Here is a 16,100-nt window from a genome sequence, read left to right on the forward strand (position 1 = left end):
GTGCAGAAGGAGAGAGAATAAGACTGAAAGGGTTCTTGAGAGGCTGCCCCATGCTCATAATCTGCTCTGCAGCAGCTCAGATGGATGCTGATTATGGTAAGAGGCAGCCTGACCTTCCACAGTGATCTACATCCACCCTTGGTGATTGGCTTTGGTGTTGACCTGTCTTCTCCATTTCCTCTTATTCTAAGCTAGAAGTCATAAGCATAGGTTTCCTCTGCCCCTGTGCTGTTGTACATAGGCAATCTTTCATAGAATCATAGAATAATTTAGGCTGGAAAAGATCCTTAAAATCAAGTCCAACCATAAAGGAAACGCTGTCAAGTCCACCACTAAACTATGTCCCTCGATGCCACATCTAGATGTCTTTTAAATGCATGCAGGGATGAGGACTCTCCCACCTCCCTGGGCAGTCTGTTCCAATATTTGTTAACTCTTTGGGGTAAGGTAGGCAGTATCATTCCTCTCACAGTGCCCATTTTTTTCACTGTGCCTCTCTCCCGTTCTAACTGAAACAGTGAGTGACTGTGGAGATTTAGATTGCTTTTCTTTTTCCCCCCACCTCCAGTGTAATATCAGACTCATTAATTCAAGACTTCATTGCTGCACGGCTGGTTCTCCCAAACAGGATCACAGTGCCTCTGAAAAAGAACATGAACATTGCCCACTTGAGGTTCCCTATCCCACATGTGAGTTGGTTTGAGTTGTTGGGTTTTTTTTTTCAGTGAGGGTGTTAAATCTGCCTGAGTCTGCCTCTGCATGCAAGTCTTAAGTTCCTGCATCGATTGTTTAAACCTGCATTGTAAAGCTTTCTGTAGGTAATATTTCAGACATATAAAAGCATATGTTGGATAGTCATAATTAGGTGGGGATGGGGGACTGGTTGGGTGGTCCTACCCTCTATATATGGTGTTAGACACTGAGCTTATTCACTGATTTAAACCTTTAGTCTCACTTGAGAATATCACAGATCTTCAGTTAGAGAAGGGAAGTACATGAGCAATGAGTATCAGAGTACTGAATTCTTTTGCTAATGCTGTGAAGGGGTGTAAACAGGGAGCTCAGAGGGTGACATCTCTGCTGCATGTTACAGGAAAAAAAACCCCAACCAATCTCTTAAATGTTTGACCTATCCAGTTCTTTAGTCCCCTTCATCCATCAAACACCTAATACACTCACTAATGACACTAAATATACATGATGACAAAAGTGCTCCCTACTGCAAACTTTAATCACCAAGTGGAAGCTGAATGGCCACTCTGCAGTAAGAACCTGCCAATGGGTGCTTAGTTCCTCCTTCAGTCAGTGGGAACTGACCTTTACACTTCATCTGACTATGGCTATATTCCTGTGTGCATATGAACGTTTCTGATTTACAAATCAATTGAAGAATATTTCCTACCCAATTATCTAGATTGGATTGTGTCTCTGTTTAAGGAGGGGTGGGGGTAAATGGTGGAAAAAGTGTTTTAAACCAGCTGTCATTAGAAATGTACTACAGCAAAGTACACGTCTTTGCAAAACTGTCATGGTGATTACCTTTGGTGCCTGAAATAACTAGTTTTGGGAGGTTGTAATGATCCAAAGATTGCATTTGCATGACCATATTTATATCTCATTTAGGGAGTAATAAGGGTTCATCTGCTGGAAGCTGAAAACCTTGTTCAGAAAGACAGTTTCCTTGGTGCAATCAGGGGGAAGTCTGACCCGTATGCGCTGCTTCGCGTTGGCACAGTGCAGTATCGAAGCAAGACAGTTTCCAGGGATCTTAATCCTATTTGGAATGAGACATTTGAGGTATTGAATCTTTTGATCTTTCCATCTGTAGGACACACAGCCCTTTACATCCCCCTATTCCTCTTAGCTGATTGTGCTGGAGCAGGTGGACTTCCTTGTTATTTGACTGAGGAGGTATTTCTGTCCCTTAAAGAGGTTCAGGTTTACATTGCAAACTTGAAGTGTCAAACTTGATGTGATTTACATCTGTGGGTTTTTGGAGGAGGTGCAAAGTGCTGCTTTAAATATCAATCAGTGTAGCAGATTTAAATATCAATCAGTGTAATCTGCTCTGGCATTGATTCTTCCCTACTTGTTAAGGATACCAGTTTGAGAAGTTTAACTTGTAGTTCAACACCAAACTTGATTTTGGAATATTTTCCCCTGTAATTGATTGTGTTTGTTACACAATTATAGCCACAAAACAGCAGGGAATGTCCTTCACATGTTATACAGCTGTCAAGTTGTCATGTTCTTGCCCATAGGGTGAGCTTATATGAACCTCTGTGTATTTTTAACCATTACCTCTTTCTCCTCCAGTTTGTTGTTCATGAAATGCCTGGTCAAGACTTAGAAGTGGACTTGTATGATGAAGATCCAGATAAAGATGACTTTATGGGCAGGTAAATTAGCATAACCCTTGCTGGGGTCCAATAACCTCTACAACTGAACAGAGATTTAATACTGAAGGAAGTTGATAGAATCATAGAATGGTAGAGGTTGGAAAGGACCTTTAGACATCATCCAGTCCAACTCCCCTGCTAAAGCAGGTGCACCTATATCAGGTCACACAGGAACATGTCAAGGTGGGTCTTGAAAACCTCCAGAGAAGGAGCCTCCCCACCCTCCCTGGGCAGCCTGTGCCAGGGCTCCCTCACCTCAACAGTGAAAGAGTTTTTCTTTATGTTTGAATGGAACTTTTTGTGTTCCAGCTTCTCTCCATTACCCCTTGTTCTGTCACTAGATACAACAGGAAAGAATGATGCCCCAACCTCCTGACACCCACCATTTAGATATTTGTAAATTCTCTTTGTCCAGATATTAATACTAAGTTATTAGTTCCCAGTGTATGTAAGTTTGAACAAGGTTAGAGAATGGTCCCAGGCTCCTGCAGGTAATCCTAGGATGCCATTAGAAGTGGTAGTTACTACAGAACTTGAGATTTACATCAAATTTGTTTAGTTTTGGAGTATCTCAAGAGGGAGAGTTGAGAAGTGTAAGTGCTTTCCAGCACACCCACTGGCAAGTAAAGCAGGCAAGTTATTTGGGACTGATTGGAGTGGGGGCTTTTTTTCTGGTGGCTTCTTGCTGCAGCAGCAGTATGTTATATGCCTAAGTATACACTGAAATGTTTGCTTTTTGTCTTTCAGCTTGCTTATAAGCCTAGTGGATGTAATGAGTGACAGAACTGTTGATGAGGTAAACATCATGGTTTATTTCTAAACATGACTGGTGGTGTATGCTTATATGTATTCGTGTTCTCTCCCTCTGCCCCTACATTGTTTCTGTGTGCTTAAAGCTTCGTTGCACACTCACACTGTGGTATTTTTACAAAAAGAAAGTGCCTTCACTCAGAAGTCTTTGAAGTAGCCATGACAATAATTTGTACAACCTCAGACAGCCCTGAGGTTATGCTGAGCCAGCAGTGGGGTATCTTGTGTTGATATCTCTTGTCCTGTATGTACCAAATGTTTTGTACAAGGCTACAGATAAAGTTTGGTGAAGCAGTCTGATTGCTGAGGGAAGAAATGATCCCATCTCATAACGGCTCATCCTGCAACCCAGCACTCTGCAAACAATGCCAGGGTGCCTGTTGTGTGCTGCTGCTGGTTGGAAATAGCCACCTGCTTTGCATGTATAGGAGTATCTTGTTTACGTTTTTTCTGGCTTGTGACTATAAGCAGATGGACATGCTCCAATCAGTGTCAAAAATGCAAGCTAAGGCACTCAAAGTCCAATTCATAATGTCTATTGCATGTAAGTCTCAAGAGACTGCAACATAATATAAAAACATTATTCTGCCTCACAACTCTGAAGTTAGTCTTTGTTGTCTCCATTTAGTGGTTTCCCTTAAGTAAGACAGCAAGTGGACACTTGCATTTAAAACTGGAGTGGCTTTCGCTAGTAAATGACCAAGAAAAACTGCACGAGGTGAGTGTATCTGCTTAAAGGATTCAGGTACTCTGGTCCCTGTCCAGTGATCAACAAAGGAGTGTGTAAAATTAGGAACCCCAGACAAAGACATGAGAGTTTATTTTTGTCTGACAAAGGTTAGATGTGATTCCCCCTCAAGGGGATGGACGTTAGCTTGCCCCAGATCCCTTGGCAATTCAGGAATAACTCAAATCTGGCAGCTCTTTTTGCTTGAGTTAACAAAGCTTTGTTTGACTCACTGTACAGTGGCCTCTCACAGTTCCTTCTGTGTTATTTTTTCTGTTCCCTCTTCATCTAGGTTCTGTGTAGAACCTCTGCCTCTAACCCGAACCAGTCATAGACAATAACCAGCACTGGTGCTTGGTAGGGCCGTGCTTGCAAATAGTTAATTTTAGTTATTAAAATAACAATAATATATAATAATAGTAACAAAAAGGAAGATAACAAAAAGGGAAATAAAAACCAAGAAAAGACAAGTGATGCCCTATGCAGTTGCTGACCAAACGCTGAGTGATGCCTGAGTGGAGATCCACACCTCCCTGCCGACTCCCTCCAGCAACAATTATAAACATCCCTGTGTTATCAGCATTATTCTCACACTAAGTCTATAACACAACCCTTTACCAGCTACTGGGAAGAAAATGAACAATGTCCCAGCTGAAACCAGGACACTTGTCCTGCAGAGTTACTTGGATAAAGCCCGTTTCCCAAGGATGCTCTTTATTCATAATCAACAAAAGCATTTGAGTTCCACTGAGGTGGATAAAGATTGTTCCCAGGCTTTGCTCTACTGACACTGGATTACTGATGTTGGTGTGTGGGTGAGCATCGTTCTAGGCATCTTGCTGCACTGGGGAATCCAACCAGTTCTGCACTAGAGAGATTGAAAAGCATTGAGGCCAGTGAATTGAAAAGACTTACACTTCTTCTTACTGGTCTGCTTAAAACTGTCATCCTGGAGTGGCTTGTGCTCCTCCAAATTGCAGGTTTTAGGAGAAAGGTGAAGAGCTGCTTAGCTTTCAGAAACTGTCTTTTGAATCTGTGTCGTGCTTTACACTGTCCTTGATGGGTGATCATGACTATCTTGTGTTTTGTTTTGTCTTTGCTGGCTTTTGCAGGATAAGAAGGGTCTGTCTACAGCTATTCTGATAGTCTACTTGGACAGTGCCTTCAACCTTCCAGTAAGTACAAACCACATGCAGACAGCCTTCACTCCTAACCTCTTTTTCAAAGCCCACAAATTAATTCTTTTTAAATGCTCTTTTACTAATTCAGAAAAACCACTTTGAGTATTCCAATGGTGACTGTGGAGCAAAGAAGATCAAAAATAACAAGTACCTCAAGGTAAAATGTATATTCTTTTCCTATGCTTGCAAAACAACATCCTGGATGATGCAGTATCGTAGCAACTGAAGCTAGCTGTGGTTAAAAAGGAATGATCTCTCCACTGTCAGAATCTAAGTGACCAGAGGTTCAAAATAGTGACTGAAAAAGTCTGGGAGGTCCCAGGGGGAAGGCAGCCCAGAGATATTAGATTGTGGGGGGGCATTGTCTTTGATTTTATTTCATGCTTTGGACATGGAGCCTACAGATATGAGTTCAAGTCACGTTATCCTTTCTGCTGCTGCAGGGGCTCTTTCCATGCTGAGCTGTTCCAGCTTGACCTCCCACACTGGGGTGGGAGAGACATACTTGTTTGTGGTAACTTTCCTGTCCATTGTGATCTGACCACTAGACTCCTTTCTCCTCAGTTTCAGGGGGATTCAGAACCACTCTGTCATTCATGTCTACTCTCTCTTTGCTCCTGTTTGATTTTTTTTCCCCCAAATAGTGTGTTTTCCTTCTGTGATGTAAATGGTGAGTGTAGGGAAGAATATCTTTCTCCCTTTTTTCTTGAACAAGCTACACACAACCACAGCTCTGAGCCATGGATAAAATTACCCATTCTCTCTGAGTAGCTCCCCTCCTAAATGCAATCTGTACAATTTAGATCAGTTACCAGCACAGTTACACATCACATTCTATAATCCTTAATCATGGACTTCATTGTATCCACTTTTTGTACAATGTCATGCCAAGAACAGGTGCTCAGCCTTAACTTCTATGGCATTAGTGCAGAGAGGCCCTGTACAAGAGGTTCAGTATTACTGCTTCTGGAGAGAAAATGTTACTTGATGCTGAAGACTCACTTCTAGATGCTTTACAGCAAGTCTTAAGCCTTAGAAACCAGTCCTGTTTCATTCCGGAATGATGAAGACTTCCTACTGAGCCTTCAACTCTTTTCTCTGTTTCCTCCCAGCTTCTGATATTTTTAACTGCTCACCTATTGAAACCTAAATTCATAAAACTTTGTCTTAAATGTACACTTTTGATGGCAGAGGGTAGGACTGTGCTGTGCTGTGGCTGGAGTCTTTCCTGTGTATTGTACCCTTCAGATGCCCCACATCTGAAATCAGCTTTCCAGCAACTTACTTTGAGTAGTGGTTTGATATTGCTCCTTATCAACTATAAATGTCTCTTCTTCCATTTTTTTGCCTTGTGTTAAATGACAGAAGATGGAACGAGAACCTTCCTCCTTCGTCCTGCTCACAGTAGGAAACAAGACTCACAAAAGCAAGGTGAGGCTGATTGACTCTTCTGCTTTCCTTAATTACTTTCTATTTTATGGGTGACTATCTCCAAGCAGCCCCTAGGAAGGCCAGGACTACTGAACCTGATATGGAAAGCTGTAGTTATGGTGATAGCTCCAGAGGCCAGGAGGAGGGGGTCAACAAGTGTATGCATGTGTTGTGTCACTGAGTTATGCTTGATTAGTGGGTGTCAGCTTGATTAGTGGGTGTCAGCTTAATTAGCTGCTGTACAGTTGTGTGGGTTTGTGCCCATGGCCATGAAGTCATGTTGGTCAAGATACTCGAGTTTTATGAGGACTGAAGAGGAAGAAAGGAGAGTCTGCAGTCTGGCTCATGGTTTCTCAGGGCAGAGTGTCATTTACATCAAACTGGCTTTTATTCACTTGGTCACATGGCTCTTGTGTTTCACAGTTTCACCGAGGGTTCTTTTAACTTGGGCCAGATGGATCTGATCTCCACCACTTCACTGTCAGTTCCTTTTTCATTATTTAACATATACTTTTGCCTGGTGACTATGAGCAGCAGCTGAGCTCTGCCCTTCCAGCAGCTGTGTGCCAGTGCCCTGGCAGCTGGATGTGATTGTCAGCAGCCCTGTGTTCTCTTGAGCACCAACAAAGAGGAATGAATCCTGTTGGCTACGCGGGAGCATACAGGACCAGCATCTATTTTCCTTTGTTTCCTCCACTTGATCCATCAAAAAATTGGGTTCAGCTTGTATTTTTATCCTTCTTGGCCTCTCTCAAGGTCAGACTTGCAGCTTTCCCCTGCTCCTTTCCCTGTGCTGCCAGCACTTGTGGCCTGGTGGAAGAAGCCTGTTTACAGAGCAGCCCCAGCCTCAGTCCCTGCGGGTGCTTTCCATACTCTTTCATCCCAGGAGTGGATGGTGCTGAAGCTGTGCCCTCCTACTCTTCCCATGAGCTCTACACCCCTCAAACCGCCCCTCCAGCTTTCCTACCCTTCCCCACCAGCTTGCTGCAGCCTCAGGAGCTGGTGCTGGGTGCCTGGGGGCTGGAAGCAGCTCTGTCTCTCCCCAGATAGAGGAGTGGAAGGGAGGGAGGGAGCGGTGCTGCAGGTGAGGCAGGCTGCTGGTCCAGGCAACGTTGGCTGGGGCCAACTACATCTCACCAGACTTGTTCTTCAGCATTTCCACACCCCACGGGACTTGTTCTGGTTTTGCCAGAGACTTTGCCTCTGCAGGCTTCTGACCTGGAAATTTCACTCTCCTTATAGCTGGGATGTAGCATCACCAAATAAAACAAGAGGATCCCAGTGTCATGGTAGTCTCTGCTGCTTACAGAATAAGCTAACATATGTGCCACAATCTTCTTGTTGCAGACCTGCAATTTCAGCAAAGATCCCACATGGGGCCAGGCTTTCACCTTCTTTGTCCACAGTGCTCATTCCCAGTCACTCCATGTTGAGGTGAGAGAAACTCCTTTCCTTTGAACACTTGAGTGTACATCTGTAGGAAGAAACCTCTTTTATGCTGGATGTCATCTCAGCTCTGGTTGTTTCTGTGTGCTTTTGCTGGGGTCCTCCTACTTAAAAGGTGGGAGAAGCACAGGCTTTGCACTGGCAGTTCTCTGCTAGGTGATGCTGACATCTGTCTTTGCTCTCAGATCATGTAACATGTTATATCTTAGGTCAGAATTTGACATTTCTGGATGAGAAGTGTAAAAGAGGTTTTATACAGGCCTCTTTGTAGTAAAGCCATGAATATTTTGCTGTCAGAAGTCACAGCCTTCATACTTCTCAGCCAGAGCCCCCTCTCTTTACCTTGGTATTTTGGCTCATTAAGAAATCTTCTGTCTCACTAGCATACATTGCAGCACAGCCAGTCCTATGGCTGCTCACATGGCTACAGAAAGGGATTTGAACTTAGAAGGTGTATTGAGGTTAAATAGGCTGAACAAACTATTGCTAAAGAAGCCTGTAAAGGTTTAGAGCAATTGTCATCCCAGCTGCCTGCAACATTTTCCTCAGAGCAAGTAAGGAAAGTCAAGTAAATCCCAGGGCCTAGTTTTTCTGCTAAGGGATTTTTACTCCAAACACAATGATTTGTTACACTCCTGAAATACTGGCATCACCAATTTGGAAGTAACCATACTGGATAGTATGTCCCCAAACAAATAAGCTAATTTTGACCTCTGTCTGAAATACCTCTGTGCATTGCTGCTCCCACTGGCATGTGTTGCAGTTTCTTGTCTTATAAAAAAAGGTTGGGTTTTTACCTCTAGATAAAAGACAAGGATCGAGACAGTGCCCTGGGAACTTCTGTGGTGTGCCTCTCCCATTTACTTAAGGACCCCAACATGACTCTGGATCAGAGGTTTCAGCTGGATCACTCCAGTTCAGACAGCTTCGTTAAGATGAAACTTGTGCTGCGGGTAAGTTGTTCTTTGCCATATTCCCTTGGCTTCCCCAGTGGAAGCATCCAGTTCTAACCAGGCAAAAGAGATGAAAGGTGCAAGAGGAGAAATGCAGCTTTGCTTCACAGATGGGTAGAAAGCAGAAGTGTGAGGAGGTCTTTAAGTGCAATTAAGAGTGTGTGGTGGAGCTGAGAGGTACCCCTGAGGCTTCCTAGAATTTAGTGCAATGCCATTGCTGAAAATCTCATGACAGTGAAGAGTTGGACTGAGGAAGTCTAAGCTGGGAAATCAAAGCTGCTAAACAGTGAGACTGGTGCCTAAGAACCATTTTATCTCTGTTAAATATGTACAAAGCAGGACAAGGGAGGAGAACATCTCAGCTAATCCCATGAGCCTCTCTCATCTCTAATGGCAGATTCCTGTTGGAGCTTGTGGTGACATTTCATCCTAATGCTGCCGTTAACCCCAGCACTCATTTCTCTCCCTTGTCATTTTTAGGCCTTGAATGTTGAAGAACCTGATCCACAAAGAGTCAAGGCTGGTGTAGGTGCCTCGAAGCAGGGTCCTGTGTGTGGCCTGGAGAAGGGGGGGAACCACCATAAGTTTGCCTCCCCACCAAAAGCAGAAGTCTCAAAAGTACCCCCAGTGAGCAAAGACTCTGCAGAACCTGAATCTCTGCCAAAACAGAATGGCAAGGAAGACCCAGACACAAATGGCAGCTCAGCAGAACCAAGTGAAACTGTTTCTGGCCTTAATGAGACAGAGTGTGAGAACAATGCAGAGCATCACCCATCGTCAGTGCCACTGCTCACCAGAGTGGGAGCTGTGCCCACGCTGCCGGTCGTGCAGGAAATGAGGCTCGCGCCCAGTGTGGCTTCACTGGGCTCTCTGCCTTCTTCTTGCTTTGAATTAAGTAGCAGCAATCTGGAACTTCACAAGTAGGTGGTTGTTCCAGCTGAGCTGCTCTTCTCTTGGGAAGGTTTAGGTTTCATAGGTCGCTGTTGCGTGCGGTTGAATTCAACACTGCAAGAGTCTTGGGTCTCAAATCACCTCACCAAGAACAGGCCCAAGTATTCCAGTCAATAGCAAAGTAAATTACAGGGGGACTCTCAGATCAGATATAAAATGAAAGCATTTCCTTTTCTGTCTCTCCTAAGAGATGCTCTGTGTATTGGCTTTATATTCTTTGAGAGCTCTTCACACAGTATATCCCAGATCCAATGATTTTAGCAACAGGAGAGTGAAAGTCTGAATATCTCACTCCTGTTAAAACACAAACTCTTCATAAGCATGTCTATCTGCTTAAAGTTTTGGATGCTGTGTTTAATCTAACCAATTCTGAGACTCTTACAATGCTGTAAGCAAATTGTGTGAGTGTGCTTATGTCTGTGCCCTTCCCACAGTGCTAAGTGTGAGGCTGCAGGTAGCCTGCTCTGTCAAGAAGGGCACACGTGTCTCTCCTGGGGCACAGAATGGTGTGACTAGAATCCTTAATGAACTGAATTAGCAGAGAAGGTCCATCTCAGAGCAGTTATAAACCTGAACATCAAACCCATCTCCAGCTGTTCAATCTGATTCTTCTGGACTGGCAAATTCTCTAGCTCTGCACAGGGCCTCATTTAGAAACTGGTTTTAAACCCTTTTTAGGCAGGTTTTTTTGATTTGAAACCACTCAACATGCAGAATGAAATGTTAAGAAGGTCCCATTTTGCAAATACAAACCTCCTTGAAGGAGCTGCTAACATACCAGCTTGTGCTTTGCTGCTCCATCTTATTTAGATGATCAGAGGCCTGGAACATCTTTCTTATGAGGAAAGGCTGCAAGGCCTGGGGCTGTTTAGCCTGGAGAAGACTGAGGGGGAACCTCACCAATGCTTATAAGTACCTAAAGGGTGGATGTCAAGAGGATGAGGTGATACTTTTTTCTGTAGTGTCCAATGACAGGACTAGAGGTAATGGATAAAAGCTGGAACATAGAAAGTTCCACTTAAACACAAGGAGTGGAGGTGAGGGAGCCTTGCCATGAAGGTGAGGGAGCCCTGACACAGGCTGCCCAGGCAAGATGTGGAGTCTCCTTCTCTGGAGGTTTCCAAACCTGCCTGGATGTGTTCCTGCGTGACCTGATGGAGGGGAACCTGCTTTAGCAGGGGGTTGGGAGGATAATCTCGGGAGGTCCCTTCCAACCTGACCATTCCATGGTGCAGCAGGCCAGCTGGGTGCTTTTTTGGCTTTGGTGCTGTGGAACTGAGATGGGGTGCCTGTGCAGAAGGCTGGTGAGGCAGTACCAGCCCCAGCAGGAGTTTTGTTTCTGTGGAACCTCTGTGGTCCAGCTGCTTTCTAGATAGCAAATCTCAGGGTGCCAGGAATAAGAATGCAGCCCTGAAAGTTGCTTTTAGTCCTCTGTGTGTGTGGTCTTGTAAACAGCTGCATGTCAAAGCTTTGCCTGTGTGACTGTCTTGCAGTGGGACCCAGATGCCTCTTGGTGAGATCCAGCTGACGGTGCGCTATGCATCTGTTCGGCAGAGCCTGGTCGTGCTGGTCAACAGCTGCAGGTAACACACATGGAGCTGTGAAGGGAAAGGGAAGAGCTCCCCCAGCTCTGTCAGACAGCCAACAAAGCTGGAGCACAACCAGCAGCAGCGTGAGATGCCTGAGTGTTGGCTGACTGCAGCCTACACAGCCTCGCTAAGCCCAGCGCTGGTCAATGCCAGTAGCAGGTCTGTGAGGCTGGCAGCAAACAGTGCTCACTGCTGTAGAGATACTGTCACTCTCATCCACCCAAAACTTCCTCTGAACAGCACAGACAACTGATGCATGTCTTGGGATGCCATGATAGACATCACAACCATGATTAACACCCGTGGCTGAAGTTGTGGATGTTCATTTAGGAACTCCAATAAGTGGCCACATTCTCAGTAGTGAAAATGTTTGTTGAGCTTCACATCTTGAAAGTTTTATTTGCATCTGTTCCACCTGCTAAGATAAATGGGAGGCCCATGAAGGGTTGGTCTGATTCTGAGAGAGACAAAGTATTAAAACACATAGTGGGAAAATCTGTCTTGCTTGTCAACACTGTATTTCTTTAAACAGAAACTTGGTACCCTCTTCCAATCGTGGGGTAGATCCATATGTTCGCATCTACCTGCTCCCAGACAGAAGGTGGACAAGCAGGAAGAAGACTTCCATTAAGAAGAAAACTCTGAACCCCCAATACGATGAAAAGTAAGAAAATGTGAATTATGATTGCTGCTGAAACATTCTGTATAATGAAAGGGCTCACCCAAGGTATGCTCCTGTGCTCCCAAGGCTTGGCTTGTCAACGTTTGCAGGGCTTCTGAAAACAAATGTCACTTCAGCTGTTAGGGCTGGCCTTGCTGTGGGGCTGGTGGGGCTGTTCCCTGCAGGGGGACACATCAGGGGAGCTCTTTCTCCTACCCCTGCCCTGATCCCAGCAGATGCAGCTGTGCCTGCTGCTTTGCACACAGACATCCTCCTGGCAGCCTTCCCCTTCAGGTGTCTCCGAAAGCCTCTTCTCTCCTCATGCTTCCTTACTGGATGCTTATTCTGACAGCTTCCCAAAATGTGAGGGCAGAAAGACAAAGCCTTTTGAGACTGGGCCATTCTTTGGAGAGGTGGTTCTAATCCCATGTTTAAAGGAAGGCTCACATGTGAAGATGTGTGAACTCTGGGCTCAGTTTTTTCCTCTGTTGAGTCCTTTCGGTATACTTCAGCACAGGCCAGAAATGGAGAAAAGACTTATAAAAGACTTAGAAAATATTTCATCTTACCGCAAAACACTAGATCTGTGGACTCTGGTTCTGCCTGTTCTTGTGTACACCACTGATTTAATACCAGCAGAGGAGTAGCATCTGCTTTTTTCCATCCTCAGCTGAGTACAGGAGGCTGAGAAACACTCGGCTCCACAACGCTCTGTACCTGTTTTACAGCTCTGACTTGAGGAAAAGCTGTTCAGGTGGGCAGAACTTAAATGATTTAGCATGGACAAAACTCACTTGACGTGAGATGGTGTGTGCCAGAGGCATGAGTCACAGCCATTAAGAATTTAATTGCCACAGGTTTCAACCTTTGTCTGCTCTTAATGTGGTAGAAGCTGACTTTGTCAGCTTGGGGGGTTGGCTCAGCTATTTCCTCTGAGTAATAAAGATTGCAGGGAAAACATGCTGCCCTTCCATGAAGGGGGAGAATGATGGCAAATAGCATTCCAGCATGGATGCGTGTTTTCCTTCTTCCCTTTGGCCTTGCAAACGGTGACAGAGTATTTCATGAGGCCTGGGAGAGATTCCTTACAACATGAACCAACTTACAAGATTGCTCATAGTTGAGCAGCTTGGATGTACATAAACCCATGGGCCCCAATGGGATGCTCCCACGGGTGCTGAGGGAGCTGGTGGAAGCCATGGCTAAACCACTCTCCATCATCTTCAGTAAGTCATGGAGAACAGGAGAGGTGCCTGAGGGCTGGAGGAGAGCAAATGTCACTCCAGTCTTCAAAAAGGGCAAGAAGGAGGAGCTGGGTAACTACAGACCTGTCAGCCTCACCTCCATCCCTGGAAAGGTGATGGAATGACTTATCCTGGGTGCTGTCTCCAGTCATTAAAGAACAAGAGGGTCATTAGGAGCAGTCAACATGGCTTGACCAAAGGGAAGTCATGTTTGACCAACCTGATTGATAGATAGCCTTTTATGAAGATGTAACCAGGTGGATAGATGGTGGTAGTGCAGTGGATGTGGTTTATCTCCATTTCAGTAAAGCATTTCACACTCCCACAGCATCCTCACAGGAAAACTGAGAAGGTGTAGGCTAGGTGATCAGATAGTGAGGTGGATTGTTAACTGGTTGAAAAGAAGAGATCAGAGAGTTGTGATCAATAGGGCAGGGTCTAATTGGAGGCCTGTGTCTAGTGGAGTCCCTCAGGGGTCAGTGCTGGGAACAGCACTCTTCAATATGTTCATTAATGACCTTGACAGAGGGCACTGTCAGCAAGTTTGCTGATGATCCTAAACTGTGGGCAGTGGCTGACACAGCAGAAGGCTGGGAGGGAGCTGTCAAGAAGGACAGGGAGCTGCTAGACAGAGTTCAGCACAGGACCACAAAGATGATGGAGTAGAGCATCTCCTTTATGATGGAAGGCTGAGGGAGCTGGGGCTCTTTAGCTGGGAGGAGACTGAGGGGTGACCTCATTAATGTTTACAAATATGTAAAGGGTGGGTGTCAGGAGGATGGAGCCAGGCTGTTCTCAGTGATGGGCAATGACAAGGAGCAATAAATACAAGCTGGAACATAAGAGGTTCCAAAGAAACATAAGGAAGAATTTCCTCCCTGTTCAGGTGAAGGAGCACTGGAACAGGCTGCCCAGATGAGTTGTGGAGTCTCCTTCTCTGGGGACATTCCAAACCCACCTGGACAAGCTCCTGTGTGACCTGCTCTGGGTGGCCCTGCTCTGGCAGAGGGGTTGCACTGGATGATCTCTCGAGGTTCCTTCCAGCCCTTAAGTTTCTGTGATTGTGTAGCTGTAGAGTCACCTTTTCTGTATCTTGCTTCCCAGTTGAAGTTGTGGCTGCTGATGCTGTATTCAATCAGTGTTCTGGCTGCTGGTGCTTACAGGATTTCTATTCTCATTTCAAAACTTTAGGTTTGAATTTTTTGAATCTTTGGAAGATGTCAAGAAAAGGACACTGGACATTGCAGTGAAGAACAGCAGGCACTTCATGTCCCAGGACAGGAAGGAGCTGGGGAAGGTAAGTGTAAAGAATAGTCCCATATCCTGAAATGGGGTTCAAGTAACTAAGTCTCAGTAACAGCACGAGCAGGCTGGAGACAGCTGAGATCAGGCTGTATCCACATGGAAGCTCATGTGGTTCATGCTCCACGCTGCTTCACTCGGAAGGGTGCTCCAGACACAGGGATGTGTTTCCTGGGCCCCACTGCTGCCCCTTTGGGGAAATGGCTCCAACAGCACAAATGGAAAGCTGAGACAGGCATCATTAAGCCCAGGGTTTGCCAGGGTGCTTTAAGCTTTCTGGGAACAACTTATATTCTGTGAAAAGTAATGGAATTGCTTCTTCAGACGGAGAGAAGTTTCTACGTAGTGCTGCTAGGGAAGGGAGCAGTAGGGCCAGGGCTGGGGGAGAGCAGCAGGGCTGAGGCTGGCTAGGGCTGAGGGGAGCAGCCCTGGGGCTTGCCAGAGGGGCTGAGGTGGGAGGAACACTGGATGATTTACAAAGCTGTAACATTTGCTTTCTCAAGGTGCGGATTGACTTGTCGCAGGAGGATTTAATAAAGGGCTTTGCACAGTGGTAAGTTTCCATCTCCCTGCTTTTAGCCCTTGCCAGCTGCTTTGCTGGGAGGCTGCCTGGCTGCTGGTGCTGTGCTGGTAACTGGCTGTGTGTTTCAGTGAGCAAGAAGAGTGTTTGACCTGCAAATGCAGGGCTAACTGGAATTAATCTGATAATTTTATCTAAGTCGTATGTTAATCCAGTTTCTAGTGCAGTACCTGCCCTGTGAAGCAGTTTTAATAAGAGGCTTAACTGTCAATTACAGTCTTCAGCATATTTTAAGTTACCATAAAAGCCACTGGGACGCATAAGGAAGAGAATTATGTTTATTAAAGTAACCTTGCAACAAATTTTAATTTGGATAAAGATCTTCACAGAATTAATGCTCAGCAATATATATATATGATAAAACTTTAATTACAAAGCATTTACAGAAACTATTCTAATAAGACACTTACAGTTTTGCTTGTGTGTTCACTGTGGTTCAGACTGGAACCCTAAGCACTGGGCTGAGAACCAGGGCCTCTCTCCTTCTACGTCCATAGTTAATGGCAGCAGTTCTTTCTTCATTCTCCTTCAGTGGAGACCAAGGAATGCAGTGGGGGTAGTCTAGGAGCTTGCCCTCTATGCAGGCAGTGAGCCCAGTTCCCCAGCCCAGCTGGTGTCTGACATAAGCTGATGGCAGTTCTGAGAGGAGGAGGAACAGTGACGCATCCACCGTTCCTGGTGCGGAGCCTGGAGGCATCTCCCCAGCCTCCTCTGCCCCAGCCTCCTCTGCCCCAGCCTCCTCTGCCCCAGCCTCCTCTGCCCCAGCCTCCTCTGCCCCAGCCTCCTCTGCCCCAGCCTCCTCTGCCCCAGCCCCTACAAAACACCA

At 45.5% G+C, this 16,100-nt stretch overlaps 1 protein-coding gene across 1 annotated transcript in view; it reads left to right on the forward strand.

The window, feature by feature from the left end:
• The window catches only part of ESYT3 (extended synaptotagmin 3), a 34,196-nt gene that overhangs the window by 17,253 nt on the left and 843 nt on the right, over positions 1-16,100 (forward strand). The window contains exons 8-22 of the mRNA XM_062004738.1: positions 569-689; positions 1,624-1,797; positions 2,317-2,399; positions 3,147-3,195; positions 3,838-3,927; positions 5,049-5,111; positions 5,206-5,274; positions 6,483-6,548; positions 7,896-7,982; positions 8,798-8,947; positions 9,428-9,867; positions 11,392-11,481; positions 12,020-12,151; positions 14,584-14,689; positions 15,198-15,247. Of these exons, the coding sequence (XP_061860722.1) occupies positions 569-689; positions 1,624-1,797; positions 2,317-2,399; positions 3,147-3,195; positions 3,838-3,927; positions 5,049-5,111; positions 5,206-5,274; positions 6,483-6,548; positions 7,896-7,982; positions 8,798-8,947; positions 9,428-9,867; positions 11,392-11,481; positions 12,020-12,151; positions 14,584-14,689; positions 15,198-15,247 (1,770 nt within the window). The remainder of the gene's footprint in view (positions 1-568; positions 690-1,623; positions 1,798-2,316; positions 2,400-3,146; positions 3,196-3,837; positions 3,928-5,048; positions 5,112-5,205; positions 5,275-6,482; positions 6,549-7,895; positions 7,983-8,797; positions 8,948-9,427; positions 9,868-11,391; positions 11,482-12,019; positions 12,152-14,583; positions 14,690-15,197; positions 15,248-16,100) is intronic.

The sequence above is a fragment of the Colius striatus genome, chromosome 11 (genome assembly GCF_028858725.1).
Source record: "Colius striatus isolate bColStr4 chromosome 11, bColStr4.1.hap1, whole genome shotgun sequence".
NCBI lineage: Eukaryota > Metazoa > Chordata > Aves > Coliiformes > Coliidae > Colius > Colius striatus.